Source organism: Lissotriton vulgaris, chromosome 3_1, assembly GCF_964263255.1.
Source record: "Lissotriton vulgaris chromosome 3_1, aLisVul1.2, whole genome shotgun sequence".
NCBI classification, from domain to species: Eukaryota; Metazoa; Chordata; class Amphibia; order Caudata; family Salamandridae; genus Lissotriton; species Lissotriton vulgaris.
The window spans coordinates 1,720,259,343-1,720,279,226 of NC_141689.1; the positions used below are offsets into that span (position 1 = coordinate 1,720,259,343).

At 44.1% G+C, this 19,884-nt stretch overlaps 1 protein-coding gene across 1 annotated transcript in view; it reads left to right on the plus strand.

Moving 5' to 3' along the window:
• Positions 1 to 19,884, plus strand: part of SCLT1 (sodium channel and clathrin linker 1) — a 511,633-nt gene that overhangs the window by 3,962 nt on the left and 487,787 nt on the right. The window contains exon 2 of the mRNA XM_086962162.1: positions 7,068 to 7,111. Within this exon, the coding sequence (XP_086818288.1) occupies positions 7,092 to 7,111 (20 nt within the window). The 5' untranslated portion in view covers positions 7,068 to 7,091. The remainder of the gene's footprint in view (positions 1 to 7,067; positions 7,112 to 19,884) is intronic.

The following is a 19,884-nucleotide window of genomic DNA, read 5'->3' on the forward strand; positions in this document are numbered from 1 at the left end:
ACAATTGGCATGCCAGGCAATAAAGTTTCTGAGCATAGCGGCAAATGATCTAGAAAAGAGCGATAGACAATTTGAATTGGCTGGGCATGCAATGTGATCAAGTGCCATTGAACACTTTGCAGAACATTTGTTTACTGCACCATGCACTTTACCCTGGATAAGTAACATGCAAGGTGATAAAGTGCAATTGAACAATTTGGAGTCCTTTCCTCTCACGATGTTTGCTCCTCTGAAGGCAGAATTAGACAAATTATTAGAATTGGGAGTGATTGAGCCAATAGAGAGCCGCAGTGGTTGGCTCCAGTGGAGTTAGCGACTAAAGCATCAGACAAGGTAATTAGTTTATGCATCCAGATCTTAACGCAAATATATGAGTGGATAGACATTCTTTACCACACATCCACAAGGTTCTCACTTTTTAATCAAGGGAGCCAGTTGCTTTAGTGTATTGTATTGGTCCTCTGCACACCAGCAAGTGGAGTTGCATCCAGAATCTCGCAACATCACCTCATTTGTAACTCTGCTGCTGGCTTTCCAATACCTACGCAGGCCTTTCGGGTTAGCGGCCGCTGCGGCCGCTTCCCAAAGGATCATGCAACATGTTTTAAGAGCCATGCATGTGATGCTGTGTTTCCAGGATGACATTTTAATCCATGAAAAAGATGTGAAGAACACAATGAAGTCCTTAGGAAAGTACTCACAGAATTATGCAGTGCAGGTCTCAGACTTAAGAAAGAAACGTGTCGCATTGGTGTGGGTAATGTCAAATTTTTGGGTCACACTCTCTCTGGATGGCATTAAGCTCAAATTGAATTTGGTGGAGGCTTTACAGAACACGACCAATCAGACCAATGTGGAGGAACCTAAAATCTTTCTTGGGGCTCTTGGAATACTATTCCGAATTCATACAGAACTACGCCAGCATTGTGGAATCCTTAAGTAACCTACTCAGAGCCAAGACTCCATTTGTGTGGAACAAAGAATGTCAGAGGCCTTTTCTTCTGTCAAAGCGTGCATTCAAACAGCTCCCGCTCAGGGAAGATTTGACCCCACCAAACCCACTACCTTGAGTACTGATGCCAGCAACAGAGGATTGGGCACAAGTCTTACCCAGAGAGTAGATGGTAACGAGCAAGTGGTTGCATTCACTTCCAGAGCTCTTAAAGGTGCTGAAATAAATTATTCTGTGGTGGAAAAAGAAACTCTTGCTTGCTATTGGGCAGTCCAGCACTTTACATTCTTCTTATGGGGTACACCCTTTACCATCAAAACTGATCACAAACCCTTAATGTACGGTTTCACGACTAAAGACTCTGTTAGGACCTCCCCTTGATCTCTAGGTGGATTTTGGGTTTAGAGGGATACTATTGTAATGTGCAGTATCTACCCGATACCTAGAATGTGGTGGTGGATTTCTTATCACGCACTCAACTAGTAGGTGGGAAAGACGCTGACATTGAGGACAGAGAAGTTGTACTCAATGTGACGTGCATGAACAAACAGGAGTGGGAAGAAGGTGTTATAGCTGATAATGAGATGGTCTCCCTTAAAGATTACATATGTCAAGGCTTGTCAGATAACATAGGGAGTGTTACGGACCATTGTCCAAGTACTGGGAAGTCAGACTTCAGTTATGTATACATGACAATACAGTTTACAGAGGGAAGAAAATTATTCCACCAGAGAAACTGAGAATTAAAATAATTGACCTAGCACATGTGGGACATTTGGGGCTCAGCCTCACAAAAAGTAAAATACGCCAAGACTATTGATGGCTCGGTATGGACACCCTGATTGATTCTAGAGTGAGAGACTGTAGAGTGCATCAAAAGTGACCTAATGCCCCAGGGCAGGAAACCCCCTCTTTCTCCCATGGAAGTTCCAGACACCCCTTGGACCAAGGTAGCACTTGGCATAATTGCTCCCCTCAAACTTAAGGTAATGAATGAGAGGTTCATCGTCGTGTTAGTAGACTACCAATGGATGGTTTGTAAATACTAAATGTGTCCTTCAAATAAATATGAACTCTCTTATCAATTTTCTGGAAGAAGTGTTATTTGAAGAAGGCATTCCTGACAATTTAGTGAATGATAACGGAGTAGAGTTCACGTCTGATTGCATAAGGAAGTTCGTACATGATCTCCAGATACAGCATCACAAGACCACACTATATTGCCCTTGTGAAAATGGGTTGGTTGAAAAGATGAATTTGCATGATCAAAGAATGTTTGCAGCGAGCTGAAGTAATGGGCATCCCTGCCAAAATAGCGTTACAAGACACTTAGTGGGCTTATCGCACCACCACTAATAGCATCAGAGGCAATTCTCTATTTAAATCCCGTAAAGGTAGAATTCCTAAAACCAAACTATCTGCTGCATGGTTAAAAAAGGAGAAAAGATGCATGGTGAACAAGGATCTAATTTCCAAGAAAATCATTGAGCATCAAGTGAAGTACAAAAACAGGTATGACCGTACCAAACATGTAAAGTCTCCAAATTTTTGTGAGGGACAATGGGTACGGGTGAATTTTCCTAAAGCACACAGGAAAGGTTGTTCAATGTATTCTGTGCCACTCTGGATAACTCGTTTGGGACGCAATGTAGTTCTTTTGGAAAATGGCCAAACTTGGGTTATGGATAAAATAGAATCACATTGGCCTGCGAGTGAATTCAGTGCTGACTCCAACACTAACAGAATCCCTATGGGCACTGATCCTCACACTATCCGTAAATCTCAGAGAACTAAAGTGCCTCCTGTTTGGCACATCGTCTTTTATATCAAATAAGTATGCTTTTTAGAATATCATGTGACTTGCCTAGTAGTCATTTTTGTTATCTTTGTACTTTTTATTTTTTCCTCGTCCCCAAGGTTATTCCTCTTTCCCCTGTTGGGGAGATGTGTTTTATCTCTTAAATTGGTACAACCCACACCCTCTCCATGCTGTCACCATTATAATGCTCTGTAATAGATTGTTGGTAAGGTTCGTTCTGCAGCTACCTTCAGCTGACTGGAACCTGTGGTGGTGAAAGGATCAAATAAAGTATTATTCCAGTGTAATTCATTATAACAGATCTGTTTAAGTATTATTCAAGGTCATCGGGTCAAGACTCACAGCAGAACAGAGCTGGCTCTGTCAGGGGGCAACCTGGCAGGCTGGGGCCCTGGGCCAGAGCCCCCTTTGCCCAAGCCTTAAAACATCTCTGAATATAGGACCTGTTCAGTACTGTTTAAAAGCCAGATTTTAATTACAGTCACGCCTAAGACCTGGTAGGACCTTCCCCAATAAGAGTCCTACTCACGTGCATTCTTCCCTATCAAACTTTTGAAGTAGCCTACTGGATGAGATTTCAGAATGTGGTCTTATGCATGACAAAACTTACTTTATGCGGGAGACTTCCAATTTTTTTTAACCTTAAAAATGACATTTGTTTTATCTGTTAGCTCACCCCCATTGCCTGCAACTTGTACGCCATATTTGTTAGGGACTGCAGCATTACATTGACCTCATTCACCTTGTTTCTTTCCTTGTATGGGCACTCAGAGTGCATTCGGGAGGTACCTCGCTCCCGCGATGTGTTCTTTACCGGTAGAGATTTTGTTTCTTTTTGATTTACCTTTCTTTAATATCTTTTTACATTTTAAACACTGCGCGCCAGCTGAGTAGTAGGCTGAGCGCGTTGGAGTATTTTAAAAAGACATCACCAGCTGATCCTAATTAGGGCCAATATGGGGGAAACGCCCCCTCCCACATGGGAGAGCATTTGCAGCAGCCTCAGCCCATCCGTGCAGCAGTTAGGAACCAGCCACATTCTGTTAGCAAGCAATTTAATGATTGCATGCTAGCGGTAAGTTCATGGATGAGCGCTAATGGTCTGAAATTAAACTCTAATAAAATGGAGGTGGTCATCTTTGGAAATGATCCCTCTTTTTGGTCCCCAGTCTGGTGGCCAACAAATTTAAGCGAGTTACCAGCTAAAAATATTGGGACAATCATAGACAACGGGTTTATCTTGGTGGAGCAGGTTAACACCCTTGCATCTTCCACTTTTTTATCCTGAGGAAAATTAGAAAGATCCTGCCTTTTATCCCAGTATAATTTCAACAACTGGTCATATCAGCATTGATATTGGCCAGATTAGATTACTGTAATGGCCTATAACTTAATCTGCGAGCCCAGCACCTTAGGAAACTTCAGGTACTGCAAAAAGCAGCTTCCAGAGTTCTCTCCCGTACACCTAAGTACGTATCAGTTAGCAAAACCATCAAACAACTACACTAGAATCCACGTTAGGCCCCCATAAGATGGATTGCATATTGTTTTGCTAACTGTAAATATGTAAACATGTATTATTTTGTGACTGTATGCCTGATGTTTGACATGTAGGAAATCTTATGCTCAAAACAGAAGCCCTGAGTTCCCTATGGCGACACTCCAATGATAACCAATATAGGTCTCATTAGTTCACAAGAAAATGGTATGTCAGACGCCACATGTCTGACCAAATGTGAAAATATTGCCAAAAAAGCAGGCCTAATTAATTTTATTTAGTAGGAAAAGCATATGTAAAAGTTATTAGGTCTTACTGGTTGGTTATTATGACATCCTTTTAAATCCTTAGACAGGTATTTTGTTAAGTGAATTGAATTCTCTCTAATTACCTCAGGTGTCAAGGGTGTTGGTGTTGATTGTCCCCTATAACAAATTGGGGATAGAAGGTTTGCTCTGTGATTATCTTTTCTAGACCCTCCGATTAGGACCTGAAAGGTTCAGTTGTCTGCCACGACTTCTCATAATAGTAAATAAATTAAAACTGTAACTAAATATATATACATATAAGTACATACATATACTTATGTAGAAGGGCCTTGGATACATCCTCTTTTGCCCCTTGGTTGTTCTTGCTGCTGCTTCTAACCAAAACAGCATACGGCATGGGGCAATAGGTTAGCCCACTTCAGACATTAGCTCCCTGTCCCCATACGTTACAGCACAGTGCCTGATCACATATGCACCTCTGCCTGAAAATTTGTGTATTTTAATGCCTTAGCTAGAGGGCCAGTTCTTTTATTTTTATTTTTTAGTAGGTGTACATTCATTTCTTACTTTATCCTTTTTATTTTATCATTATTGTTAGGATGTACCACTGCTTATTAGACAGTGATACTGGGCTCTTTAATTGCTGCTCATATAATCTGTAATGCATGCCTCCAGTGCGGTCACTGCTTCTAAACCACACAGCTATCTTGGAATGGTATTATCCATCATGTATCATTATTCATTGCTCTGATATGGCCAGCACATTGCTTCTAAATGTAATGGCCACGTTGGAACTTTACACTAAGTACAATATCACTATAAGCTGACCTTACATATCTTACATATTTTTGTTGAATGTTTGCCTGTCTTTTTATTGCAGATTAGAAAGTGGGTGAAAGCCAGGATGAGTTAAGGGGTGGATGAATGAATGAATGATTGAGTGTTGGAGTGCATTTATTGTGACGTATTCAGTTCCTTACCTCACCAGCGACTGTAGGTGTGCTTTCAGTTATAAGCCAGACCTATGGGCATTGCTAATACTTGTTGACATACAGGGTCGCTCATGGTAGGTGGACCGCAACAATGGCAATGCTTGGCCTGGCACACTCTTGGAAATTATTAACATGTGGGGAGTGCCCTTAGCATAATAAAATTAAAAAAAAAACTTCCTGGAGAGCATGATGCACACTAGGAAAGTACTTGAATATTTAACGAGTGCCCTTTCAAAACCTATTGTTGTTTTTGCAAATTATGTGAAATTGTGATTTAAAATGCACTGTGACCCAATTTTACTGCCACACAAATTTGTGTGGAGTGAGTGGGGGCAGAGGTGGACTGAACCCTCCCTGAAGAGGCCAGGCTTGGTTGCTGAATTTCAGGCCAAGAATGACATCAGACGACTTTTATGGATCACAAGCAGTTACTGATTAAAATACCACAATGGAGAAGACAGTATACTTACCTATAATATGAGTTCTCTATCCTGCAGATATTCATTAGATTCATAAACAACATCTCTGCTATGGAGTAAGGCTAAGAGAGTGGTTAATGAAATAGTGAAAGAGAACATTGCTCTGACAGGTCACCAGAGTTAATTGTGTACACTATTGCTACAATGCATTCTGTAATGTTGGACTACTCTTAATCAATCAATGATTTGTAGAGCGCTGCTTATCTACCGTGATGGTATCCAGGCACTGGTGGGGGAGGGGCTGCTGCAGGGAATTGTCAGTCGAATGGTTTTTAGGCCATCTCTGAACCTCTGTAGGGTGGGTGCAGTCAGGGGGTGGAGTGGGAGGCCATTCCAGGACTTGGCGGACAATTTGGAGAAGGTGTGGCCTCCGCTTCTGCTTTTGTTGAAGCGGGCATGTGGGTGAGGTAGGCTAGTCCTTCGTTGTGCAGGGCATATAGACGTGGGTCTGTAGTTTGAACTGCCACCTTTTTTGGACAGGGAGGCAGTGGAGCGCTCTGAGGTGGGGGTGATGTGGGCTCTTCTCAGGAGGTCGAGGATGAGCCTGGCTGCAAGTTTTTGGATGGTTTTGAGTCCGCTCGGTAGTTGTGAGGTGAGGCCCACGTAGAGGGAGCTTCCATTCGCTACCTCCTGCCTGAAAGAGACAGTGTTGCATTCCTCTCAAACGACGACTTCTCCCTTTCTATCCACGTTTTTGAATTTTCTTTTTAAAATCGAGATTTAAAAAAGGATTATTTTAAATTTGCACTGAGTTTCTAAAGGAAATATGGTCGTTAGAGGAGTGATGTTTAAAATATTTTTTTCTCAAGTTTTTTTTTTAGAAATCAGTATTATTTGCGTCTCCCTCAAAGTTGGAAACACTTAGCGTATGTTAATGAAGATATCCAAGATTGAGGAGTGTTATGCGTTTTAGTTCTGATGGGAATAATGTGTCAATTTTTATGCATGATCATTGGCAAATACGGCTGGAGTCTTTCTTTCATATGTTCTGTTTGACATTTATTTTGTAGCTAAAGTTTGCCATTTTATTTTATAACACTCAAAATTCTCTGTTGCAGGAAGTTGCTTCGAGAGAAGAAGAAATGGCGGAGCCAGATAAAAGGTAGTTGGGATTTGTTCACATGTGCGAAAGCTGGTCTGAGGACAGTATTACGTAATGTTTGCATCTCCACAACGTGTTCTAATATCTAAGGGTGTTCTCCTAAAAACATAAGAAGTGTATATTGTTTGTTTCTCGTTTATAATCTTTAGCCTGACAGGTACAGTCTGTAGAGAACAGTTTTTCCAAACGTGGGATCCGTTCTCACTATTACACATAAAACAAACATTCCATCTCCCAGTGAAATACTTTAAAAAAGTAGTACATTTTAATATGGTGTTTGAAATTAGAGCCCAGTGGAATTATGGAGGGTAGCAAGAACAATCATAACTCTAAATCAGTATAAACGCAGCCGTTGGTCCTGCTCCTTATGCGCCACACTCCTCCATTGAATTTCATGAAGGGCTACTAACATTTTCATAAAAAAGTGAGCCACGTGCCTTATTACAAGATGTGAAAAATAAACAGTGTCCCTTAAAAGTAGTGAGGTTATGCAACCATTGACCTGCCATACCCTTGCAGTGCTCCTCTCTGCCACCATCGAGTTCCTGTTGACTCTCTGGTGCATTTCCTCTTCAGTTTTTCTGTTGAAACTGTTTTCTGTTGCTAACGCCCAGAATGAGTCCAAAACCTATTAAACGATCTCTGTTTTGTGCGGTTTCCGAGTTATTGAATTTTAAATCTATGGTTCTTCCCATACCCTGAATCCCAGGCGAGACAGCTCTAGTCTTGGGATGTTGTGGCTTCTTTTGGTTGCAGTCGTTCTTCCTGATTCTGGAGCCTTTGAAACCATCTGCACCGTTTCCTGTCCCATACATATTGCACCGTTTCCTGTCCCATACATATTGCAAATTTAGTAATTTTTGGGACCATACCTCTGTTTTTTAATGTGATAGCATCTTCTATTTTTGGTATTTTTCATATTTTAAGTGAAATGCTTTACCATCCTCTTAAAGTGGCCCTGACTGAAAGTAAAGCAATGGAAGATTGAACAATCTCTAGGCCCGTGCTCAGGGTCTCTGAGCCATGGACTAGCGATTGTTCAGAACCTGAGTCAGATGCTGGGCTCCCCAACAATCCCCATTCCTACTCTTCATCCTTATGTTGGTGTCCCATTCCCAAGATTTCCTGCCCCCAGAAGTGCTTCGCCTTCTGTTTTTTATGGAACTGACAACATAGAAATTTAATTGCTTGGTACAAAGGACAGAGGGTTACAAGGCCAGGGCGTTTGAATTGAAGAAGCTCAAACACACGCTTCAGTATAGGGAGAGGGAACATCAACAGAGTACTCACAGAAAGAGAGTGAGAGTGAGATCGGACTCTTGAGTTAGGATTAGCTCTCACTCTTTGCGCCACCTCTAGGACAACTTACTTTTTCACATCTCTGTGTTTTCAAGTAAATCATTCACAACAACGCCATATGTTTGAATATGTTAGCATAGCTGGCTACTTCTATATTGGTATTTTCCACGCAGACATTTATTCTTACGGGGAAGTAGTGGCTCTACTGAATGGTCTTCCCCATAGGCCATTCTCAAATTGAGTAATGTTATGTATGTGCATATATATAGCTTGTTTCTGCCATTTAAATGGTACAATAAAACTTTTGTTATCTGTGAGCTTTTTTTGGTTCTGGAATCGGTCTTGAAATAAGTTAAGGTGGTCTATGGACAATTTATTTTTGAGAGTTTCTTAATGTTAAATAGTGAATAAGATTGGGTAGTAGCTTCTGAGGGTAGATTAGAGCAACATATTGTTTAGTAATGGGTTATTTTGAATAATGTAGATTATTGGTTCTCCCAAACATTGTCCCAAAGGCCAAAATGTATGGTCTGTGGTATGCCCGAGGGCCACATTGATTCCAGCAGGGTAGCAGTGGGGCTTTTGGCACGGTGTAAGATGTGCATAACAGATGCGAATCAGGTACATGCTTAGTCTCTAAAAGAGTCATAGATTTGACAATATTGTGTTATGTTGTATCTTTATCGTCATCCCTGTACTCCACCTTGGGTTAAGCCTTCTCTGCTTGCTTCCACTACCTTGGGAGCGACAAGTATTAAAGGGAAGTAAAGTTGCACAATGTCAAACCAGGAAGCCTGGGCTTATTCCTGGCTTTCTCGCATGATCAAATTGTGTGATCCTAGGCAATTATTTTATTTTACTTTACCTCCTCTTTCATTATTGAGTATCTCAGCACCTTGAAATACATTAGTTTAGGATTTGCACTGTACAAATTCACTTGTGTATGATTTAATAGGTTCTAATGTTGTCAAGTGATAATAAGAACTTAGGCGACTCAGAGAGTCCATATGACAACTGACTTGCCTTTTAGTGCACTATAAGGATGGGTCGAAGGAGGCATGAAAGTGTGGACGTTCTCCTTTGAAAACTCTCACTTAAAAAAACATACTTCTCAGACCACTGATATAATCTGATGTACTAAGGTGAAACACTTCTGCATGTTAAAGAAATACACTTCTTTGGATTTTTATAGAGACTTTATCTCAGTTTTACACGTTTGTTGCAAGATATCTTGTTACTAAAGTTAAGACGTGCAGGGCACCATATTTGCTTCTTTTCTTTTACTTCAGTTAAAGTGTGAATAAATGCTTGCCTGTTTATTTAACATCTTTCTCAATGTTACTGCTCTGTTGAGTAAACAGCAGCCCAGTGCTGCTTTTCACCAAGAGGCCAAATGTAAAGTTCAGAAGGGACGCAAGCGACCTCAGTGCCATACTTTTGAGTATCACTGGTGTAGATCATCTTTACTATTTTTAGCTCGAAATCTAGTTTGGGAGTGATCCAGCAGGTTGTTATTTTCCAAATAATGGTTGAGCTGTCTGCTGACTAATCTTTCCAAATCCTTCGCCAAGTATGGGAGGAGAGAGGTCAGATAATATTTAGCAAATAGGATGTGTCCGCACCTGCTTCCATCAGCAGTAGAAGAAAAAAAACATGCTTCCAAGGTGCAGGATACTGAGCTACCTTCAATGATTTATTCAGAAGTACTATTAGATGAGGACTGAGAATAGGGGCAAGGCGGGATTGAATAAGGAAAAAGCAGGGATCTAATAGAGAGCCCTAGTTTTACCTTTAACATGGTGTATTTCCCAATTTGACTGGCCAATTCAGAGTACGAGATAACGATAAAGGGTGAGGGCTAGTGTAAGAGAACTTCCACGCAAAAAGCTGGTTATTTTATCATTGAAAAATGAGGCCAAAGCCTTGCAAAATTAGACCGAGGTCCTGGCTGTATGGTTGAGCAACACTGGAGGAGCCAATTACTGTACAATTTTAAGCAGTTCTTTTGAAGATCCACTGTTTTTGTCAATTTCCCATTGGCGAGTGAGATTGTGTGTGGTAAAAGTTACGGTTAGCAGTGACCTTCATGGTGGCAAAGCGTAATATAGCGAGCTACAGGGGAGCGGTCTCTCCGCCGAGAGTGGCTGACTAGAAAACAGATCAGGATTGGTGCTGGCGAGCTGAACATACAATATATATGAGTAGAGGGTGCTTACTCAAATAGGAAAAAGTATGGAGAGATTGACAAGCATACCCGGGTCTGGAAGTAGGGACATCAGATACAGAAAGGAGCAATTAATATAACTTTATTATGATGATTCAGCCAAGTGATATTTGATTTGTCCGTTGTTCTTGTGGCTTACTGATTGATGATATACTGTGTGATGTGTCCTTCATGTAATGTTAACTGAGGACTGAAATAAAAGGAAGTCTTAAAAAAAAGATTGTGGGTGGTGACTCTGTTCTCCAAACCCTCCTCTTTATTGCCACAGTCCCTTTGAGAGATACAATTGGATTATGGTGGAGCGTTCCTCAGTATGTGGGTCCGCTAAGCTTGCAGTCTGTGGGAATGCTAATATTGCAGTATGTGGGTACACTATGCTTGCAGTATGTAGGTCTGCTAAGCTTGAAGTATGTGGGTACACTAAGCTTGCAGTATGCGGCTACGCTATGCTCACAGTATGTGGGTATGCTAAGATTCAATGAAGTATATGGTATTGCTATGCTTGCAGTGTGTGGGTATGCTAAGATTGAATGAAGTCTGTGGGTATGCTATTCTTGCAGTATGTGGCTATGCTAAGTTTGCAGTATGTGGGTACACTAAGCTTGCAGTATGTGGACACGCTATGCTTACAGTATGTGGGTACACTATACTTTCAGTCAACAGGTAGACTGCTTGAAGTATGCAGGAATGGCATGCTTGCGGTCTATGGATACACAATGCTTGCGGTCTATGGGTATGCTCAGATTATCCTTCGAGTATACTAAGGTTGGTTGCATAGGCTTGCCGTCTGCAGACAAACTGGTGCCATTACATGGGTATGAAGGCAGTGTGTATGTAATACTTGCAGTGTGTACACACAATGCCTGCAGTCTGCTGCTACTCTCCGATTACACTAAAGGTGTGCTATGGTTGCAGAGACTTTCAGTATGCAGGAAAACTGGTGGCATTGTGTGGGTGTACTCCGGGGTGTGATATTTTATACTTGAGGGATCTAGGCGCACCATGTTTCAATACGTGGGCAAGCTTTGCTTCCAGTTTGTGAGTACACAATGGTTGCAGTCTGTGAGCACACTCGAGATTACACTATAGGTACATGATGGTTGCATAGCCAGTGGGTAAAGTGGTGGCATTGTGCGGACATGCTGTGGTGGCAATGTGCAAGTATGTTACACTTGCAGAATAAGGGTGCATTAATGTTGCAGTACGTAGGTAAACCATGCTTGCAGTATCTGGGTACCGGTGCTTAATTTGAGCCGATTGTTTCCGGTGCTCAACACCGGCACTTAATTTTCAACACCACACTAATGACAGTTTTCCACACGGTGGCACTGTCTATCTAATTTTGAGATGAGCACAAGAACAGTTTGATAATTCAATGTATATTAAATATGAATGATACCCGCCACCTGTGCTATGCTTAAAGCTTTGGGAGCCTGGAATAATTTGGCTTGTCACAGGAGTGTGATGGTTTGTTAGTACTTGTACTAATAGTGTCATTGGCAGTGCTAGCAGGGTCAATGGGCCGTGCAAGCTGCAGTGGCCTCCTGCGAAAGGCCCTGGCACTTACTATTTCACAAATTAAGCACTGTTGGCACAATGCGCTTCATGGGTGTACATCACTTACATACACTACTTGTGCAGTGCCTACTTGTAGTGAATGTATTTACATGATGATGCTACACAGAATTATCTAGAGGCTATGGTTTCTGAAACGGTCAACACGTCTACCTTGCGGTAGTATCATTTCAGGTTGCCCCAGTTCAGAGTGCATGACGCCCTTGTGAATGTGTGTCCCTTCTAACACCCTACTTCAGACATGAAGTTCTCAGTGCTTGCAGTGCACCTGCCATTGAAGGAAGGCAGGAGGGAATGTTTGTCCAGTAGAGGGGTGCTTCAAAGCCGTGGCAGCCAATCGGAGTGCCCGGAGCCAGAGCAGTCAAAACACTGATCCGGACAGATCGCCCAATCAGAGGGCTGCCTGCCGCCATCCCTGGTAAGTGATACAGCATAAGAAAGGGCACAGCGGCCATAAACCCGGGAGCACTCGAGCGTGCACAAAAAAAATTCCCATGTGTGCATCCTGTGTGCGTTAAGCAACATGTTTATCATGGACCTCTCAGGAGCCAGCCACGCAACTGTTGGTGGAAAAAGAGCACACCCCGCCCTGGCTAGTTATCTCCCTGTTCTGGCAACTCCAGATTGTGTATGAAATATAGTCTTGGTTCAAACTTCAAAGACATTCCTTGTATCTGGTGGCTTTCCATGCGGTTATCTCTTTCAGCCAAAGCCCCGACGATTGTTGATAACCCGAATCTTGGGTGAAAAGGGACTGAGGGGAAACCACACCACGCGCCCAAAAAGGGTGAGCGCGGGGCTGTGCATTGCATATTTATTTATTTATGCGTTCTCGGAATTAAAGTGATAACAAAAATAAATAAATAAATAGAGCGCGTTGTCCGTGAAGCGGGCACCGTGCTCGGAATGAAAGTAATAAAAAAACAGTAGTGGTGCGCACGCACCACAGACGATGGGTGGGGAGGGAGCGCTTCGAGAGGCGAACGCGCGTTGCTGCGCGTGCTGACCACCGGTGGTAATGGGCGGAGCAAAGGCGGGACATTGTCAGCAGCCGAAAACAAAACCACACGCACAAGCGTGCCGTTAGCTTTCTAAAGCCCTTTTAAGAGGTCTTGCGCTGCACGAGCACTGCTGCACACTGCAACGATAGGCGCGAGACCTAAAAAGAGCCTAGTCCACAGGAATTTAAATGGACCACCAGCGGCACTCAAAAGACTTGCACTTCTTTTTGCTCTCGTGTAGCTGTGCTTCATACCATTTAAAACAAGCATTTGCAATGCAATAGGTCTCGCATTAGGAAAGTTTGAGCTATTGGTCTTGTAAATGACAATTTTTTTATTTATGTGCTGTTTTTGAAAATAGCTAAATTAATAGCTTTGTCATTTTCAATGCCAATAGTTATAACTTTCGCAAATGTGACACCTATAGCATTTATAATGCAACATGTTTTGTATTTACGTGACTTAGATGTATTGATATTACAAATAACAATGGCTTTTAATTATTTAAAATAATTAATACTTAAATAAAAGTGATTGTAATTTATAATGGCAATAGCTTAAAGTTTTGTAAATAACTTTTGTGAAGATTATGTTCAGTGTATGTTATTGTGACGAAAATCCAAGAACAGAAGTGAAATTTTAACATCTTTTTGTGACATTTGTAATAAAGCTTGAAACATTGAGAGAACATATTTGAACTAGTTGTTGAATGGTTGCACAGATTGATGCTGTGATGGCGCGGAGTGATGTTGTGGTGGCGACGAGTGATGCTGTGGCGTTAAGTGATGCTGTGGTAGCGCATAGTGATGTTGTGGTGCCCCTGAGTGATGCTGTGGTGGCCCTGAGTGATGCTGTGGTGGCCCTGAGTGTTGCTGTGGAGGCCATGAGTGTTGAGGCCATGAGTGTTGCTGTGGAGGCCCTGAGTGATGCTGTGGAGGCCCTGAGTGATGCTGTGGAGGCCCTGAGTGATGCTGTGGAGGCCCTGAGTAATGCTGTGGAGGCCCTGAGTGATGCTGTAGAGGCCCTGAGTGATGCTGTGGTGGTGCTGAGTGATAATGTGGTGGTGCTGAGTGATAATGTGGTGGTGCTGAGTGGTACTGTGGTGGTGCTGAGTGGTACTGTGGTGGTGCTGAGTGGTACTGTGGTGGTGCTGAGTGGTACTGTGGTGGTGCTGAGTGGTACTGTGGTGGTGCTGAGTGGTACTGTGGTGGTGCTGAGTGGTGCTGTGGTGGTGCTGAGTGATGTTGTGGTGGTGGTGAGTGGTGCTGTGCTGGTGCTGAGTGATAATGTGGTGGTGCTGAGTGATGCTGTGGTGGTGCTGTGGTGGTGCTGAGTGATAATGTGGTGGTGCTGACTGATAATGTGGTGGTGCTGAGTGGTGCTGTTTTGGTGCTGAGTGGTGCTGTTGTGGTGCTGAGTGATAATGTGGTGGTGCTGTGGTAGTGCTGAGTGGTGCTGTGGTGGTGCTGAGTGGTGCTGTGGTGGTGCTGTGGTGGTGCTGAGTGATGCTGTGGTGGTGCTGAGTGGTGCTGTGCTGGTGCTGAGTGATAATGTGGTGGTGCTGATTGGTGCTGTGGTGGTGCAGAGTGGTGCTGTGGTGGTGCTGAGTGATAATGTGGTGGTGCTGAGTGATAATGTGGTGGTGCTGACTGATAATGTGGTGGTGCTGTGGTGGTGCTGAGTGATAATGTGGTGGTGCTGACTGATAATGTGGTGGTGCTGAGTGGTGCTGTTTTGGTGCTGTTTTGGTGCTGAGTGGTGCTGTGGTGGTGCTGAGTGATAATGTGGTGGTGCTGTGGTGGTGCTGAGTGGTGCTGTGGTGGTGCTGAGTGGTGCTGTGGTGGTGCTGAGTGGTGCTGTGGTGGTGCTGAGTGGTGCTGTAGTGGTGCTGAGTGTTGTGGTGGTGCTGAGTGGTGCTGTGCTGAGTGATAATGTGGTGGTGCTGATTGGTGCTGTGGTGGTGCAGAGTGGTGCTGTGGTGGTGCTGAGTGATAATGTGGTGGTGCTGATTGGTGCTGTGGTGGTGCAGAGTGGTGCTGTGGTGGTGCTGAGTGATGCTGTGGTGGTGCTGAGTGGTGCTGTGGTGGTGCTGAGTGATAATGTGGTGGTGTTGGTGCTGAGTGATAATGTGGTGGTGCTGAGTGGCGCTGTGGTGGTGCTGAGTGGTGCTGTGGTGGTGCTGAGTGGTGCTGTGGTGGTGATGAGTGGTGCTGTGGTGGTGCTGAGTGATAGTGTGGTGGTGCTGAGTGATGCCGGGGTAGCTCTGAGTGATGATGTGGTAATGCTGAGTGGTGCTGTGGTGGCGCTGAGTGATGCTGGGCTGGCGCTGAGTGATGCTGTGGTGGTGCTGAGTGGTGCTGTGGTGGTGGTGGTGCTGTGGTGGTGCTGAGTGGTGCTGTGGTGGCGCTGAGTGGTGCTGTGGTGGCGCTGAGTGATGCTGTGGTGGCGCTGAGTGGTGCTGTGGTGCTGCTGAGTGGTGCTGTGTTGGTGCTGTGTCAATAGCACAAACTCGCATAAATGCAGAGACCTATTGCATTGGGAATGCTTTTTCTAATGTTTTCTTTTTTTGGGGCGGCTGATTTACGTAGCGCGAACTCGACCCAAGGTATTGGAGTGCTTTACATGAGCACCAGCCACGTTACACAAGTACACATTCATTATTTGGTAGGCACGGGGCGATTAAGTGATTTGTCCAGAATCAAGCCTCAATTTGAGACAAAGGCCGATTCGCTCGAGTGCAGCTTAAATCTGAAGTTGCACCAGCGACTCACATAGTGCAAAGGACATCCCAATTTCTTCAAATACTGACAACAATACATCAGCTGGCAGCGAGAGAAGGCCATAGACAATTGAACACTACTCCCTTCAGGTCACGCCCACCCCAGGGGAAGGCGGAGCGGCCTGTGATGGTTAGAAACTGGAGGCGGTGCTCGTGCGCGAAGTAAGAGTTGCGCCATTCCAGAATAGGGGAAACATTGGCAACACTCACCACTTCATGTTTTGGCAGCGATGCAGCTTGGTTGAGTCCGGACGCTTCTGGATACCTGCGCAGTATGCAAACAGAATATAACATCACACGGACCCTGCTTGCTGCCCTGTTTACACTCCTTCTGTCGCCGCTGCCTGCTCCAACCTGAGCGGTACGTCAGCGTGACGGCTGGGCCTCAGCAGCTCTGCCCTCCCCGCCTGCCCAACAACCACAGGGCACCAGAGCAGCGCCGGATCCGCCCAGCACCCAGGGTGAGTCCCTGCCGCTGAGCTTTTTGTAATGCAAAATTGATCGCGATATAACGGGGTTAACGTGGCGATACATTGCGACAGTCTATTCAATAGCTATTACATTGAGGTTGGGTAGGTGGTTCGTGGACAGTTTGTTGAGAGTCAGTATGGAGGGGATCAGGTGTGCTTCTGGGGTTATGATTGGTGTTGGAGGTGGTGTGACGATATAGTTAGGATGAATACTATGTGTTCAGCGCCAGGAGTTGACAGGGTAGTGGTAAGTGCTGTGGGAGCAGGTACTGTGCTGTGACATAACTTTGTGGAGTGGTTGACGGAGAGGTTTGTCGGATTCTTTGTTGGCCTGGTGGCGATGGTAATGGTCGGTAGGCGTGTAGTGCTAGTTTTAGGATACTGCTTGTGTACCTTGGTGCCACTCCAGATGCCGATGAGTAATTTTTGATCCATCCTGTCTTGTTCTGTGTCTTCGGGCAGAAGGTACCCATGCACCAAGCCCTCCCTCCTGTTCACTTTTAGGCTGCGTGGGGTCTCCAAGTACAAGTGAGAACTGTGGGTTACGCCTGCCCCCTCCTCACCCTGGTGCCAACAGTCGGCGATTTCTCTGGACGGCATGCGCGAAGTGAGAGTCGTGGCTGAGCTGTGATCAGAGCATGCAAGGAGGGGCGGGAAGTCTGGCGAGCAGGGGGGAAGCCCAATGCTGCCCGCACGACAAATCACTGTAGACTTCTGTTGTCTCATTCCTGGATGAAATAATAGGATCGAGTGGGGCGGGCGAAGAGAGTTTCCCTACGAAACGGGAAGCTTAATTGACCTCCAGAATTTTGCCGAAGTTGCTGCTTTCTCCTTATTTGACACGCGATTGTTGTGAGGGGAATGCCACTTGCTCATCTAATAAGTTGCACTTTGTTTTTTGTGACGGTAGAGCGTTTCAACAGTCGGTGGGAAAGCTTGTAAGAACAAAACTGAAACCTAAGGAAACTGAAAGCTGGGAAACTGAAAGCTGAAAATTAAAAAATAACGTTAAAAGTTCACTGTCTTTGTAAGCGCGCATTGGAAGGGAATTGTGGCCTGCTCAATGGAGCGCGCGTTCACGTGCGCGTGGCCCGCTCCAATCCGATTCTTCGCGATGCGCGTGGCCAGCTCTTGTCTCCTGGAAAGCTGAGCCGCTGACAATAGGTCTCTGGCGAGACAGCGCTTCACGCTGTAAACGCCACGAGACCTAAAAATAAGGAATTGATCTCCTTCAGAGGGGTGCAGACTTTGATGGCCTTGGCCAAAGCACAAACAAATGTGGATATTGCGGTCTCCACCAAGCTGTTCGCTGTCTGAAATGATCACTTTTATTAGCTGCGTTAATTCTTCTTCATGTTCTCCGCATTACTAGAGCCATCCTACAAATGGACGGGAGACCACTGCAGGGAAATAGAGAATTTGATAAGGTCTACTAACTGTATTTTCTTGGTGTTTAAATGAGTAAATAGTAGGTCGAGATTGTGGCCGGCAATATGGGTGGTGGAACCTTTTATCTTTTGAAAGAGCTGTAAAACTCTGCATCTCATTCTCCAATTTCTACTCAAAGAATCCAGCTGTTTCTCATAGTGAAGATAAAAGGCTCCAATAAGAAGCAAGTTGCTGATAGCAACGCATGTAAATTTGCTGCCAGCAGGGAATTGTAACTAGGGGGCCTGAATAGTAATTCTCCTCCTAATTTGGAAGTGGTATTAAATGATGGTTGGGAAATAATGACTTTGCCAGACTCCATCATGGAGTCGCTCAGCATAATGCACTCAAACACATTCTTAAAAATGAATGCTACTCCCCCACCTTTCCTTTCAATGCAGTCACTCTTTAACATATGGCAGCTGTAGAGATGACTAGTTGCAGACAGACCTAATGGAGTGGCTTGAACGGTGCTACTCTGCCCTCGACTCCGATGCTCATGAGAATGACCAACTAGAGCCTGAATCAGGCGAGAGTGACCCGGATGTGGTGGTTAATGAGCCCGGAAAACAGTAATTGTATACAGAATACCTATGTGACTCTGTTTAACTAAATGTATCTAATGTGATCCTTTAATCGTTCCTCATTGTCATTTGTAACTCACACAGTCGGAAGAATGTGGACTGGTGGGTTCCTGCCAATGTGCACAAGATAATAGAATTCCTACTGCTGCTGCACTGTTTGTTTTTCTGAAATAGGAAAAAATGTAAAATAATGTAAAAATAAAAACCTATGGTAGCTGACTGATACTGCCATAGGTAGATATGTGGTGGTGAAACTATTGAGCCATGTTTCTCTGATGAATACTAAATCTGGCCTCAAACTATAAATAGTATGGAATGTTTTGGAAGTGATTTAGAATTACAGTAGAGACAGCTGGTTGAGAGGTCCCCACCCCTAAGGTCCATAGAAGATTCAAAAGTGTCCTCCCCATAGGGGCACCCCCCAGCATTTCCACTCATAATTGAATTTTGTCTCTTGAATCCCATCAAGGGCTTCCTCGGTTCGTACAAAGCCACCTGCGACTAACTTTAGAAAAAGGGTTGAATATTGCCCCAAGGGCACGGTTGTAACTGTTCTAATTGTTTTAAACATTAAAGGTCATAGTGAGCAAAGCCTCGGTCAACTACATAATAAAAGTATCTTTACCGGAGTCAAATCCAGCAGGGGTCCTGGTGACATCTGGGCGCAGATGGGTTTGCCTTTGGCATGCCAGTGACTCATCTGTTGCGCCCTCGTTTAAATCTGTAATGGTAGTCTGCCCACAAGATCGCTGACTCTCCTCCCTGACCCAAACTAGAGGAATGGGGCAGGGATTTATTCGAATGGTTTGGAGCTGAGGAGGCACACCTGAGGCAAACCCGTAGGGATGACAAAAAACAGATTATGTACTCTTCTGGGGAAATATGATACAAGCAGTGTTGGAGTGTCCAGGTGAAGCTCCGGTGGAGACGACAGACCGAGAGAGTACGGAGGTGGCTGGGATGTGCGAGAAGAGAGCCTCAGTGGTGTAGCCTGAGGGACATTTAGGGTCCGGGTGACTTTGTCACGGCATAAATAGATAAATGAGAAAATAGTGGTTGCGTAGGCGAATGGAAGCAGGGGTTGGGGACGGGTGGCTTGGTATGTTTAAAATATTGTTGGCCATAATGGCCTTTACAAGATCAGCCTATTCTATATATTTTTCTTGGTTGCAGCAAGACCTTGCTGAATTGAGTTGGACTTTAAAGCTACACTACCCCTTGTTTTTTGTTAAAATGTGTTTACTGTGAGATAGATATTGATTTTGAAGCACAAGGGGCATTAGGGACATGAGTGCTTTTACTGGATAATGCTTTAGCTCATGATTACGAGATGTAAAACAGCATGGTCAAGAAATGCATATTTGACAATAATTATGGCTGGTTGTTTGTTATGCACTTTGAAATGACAATAAA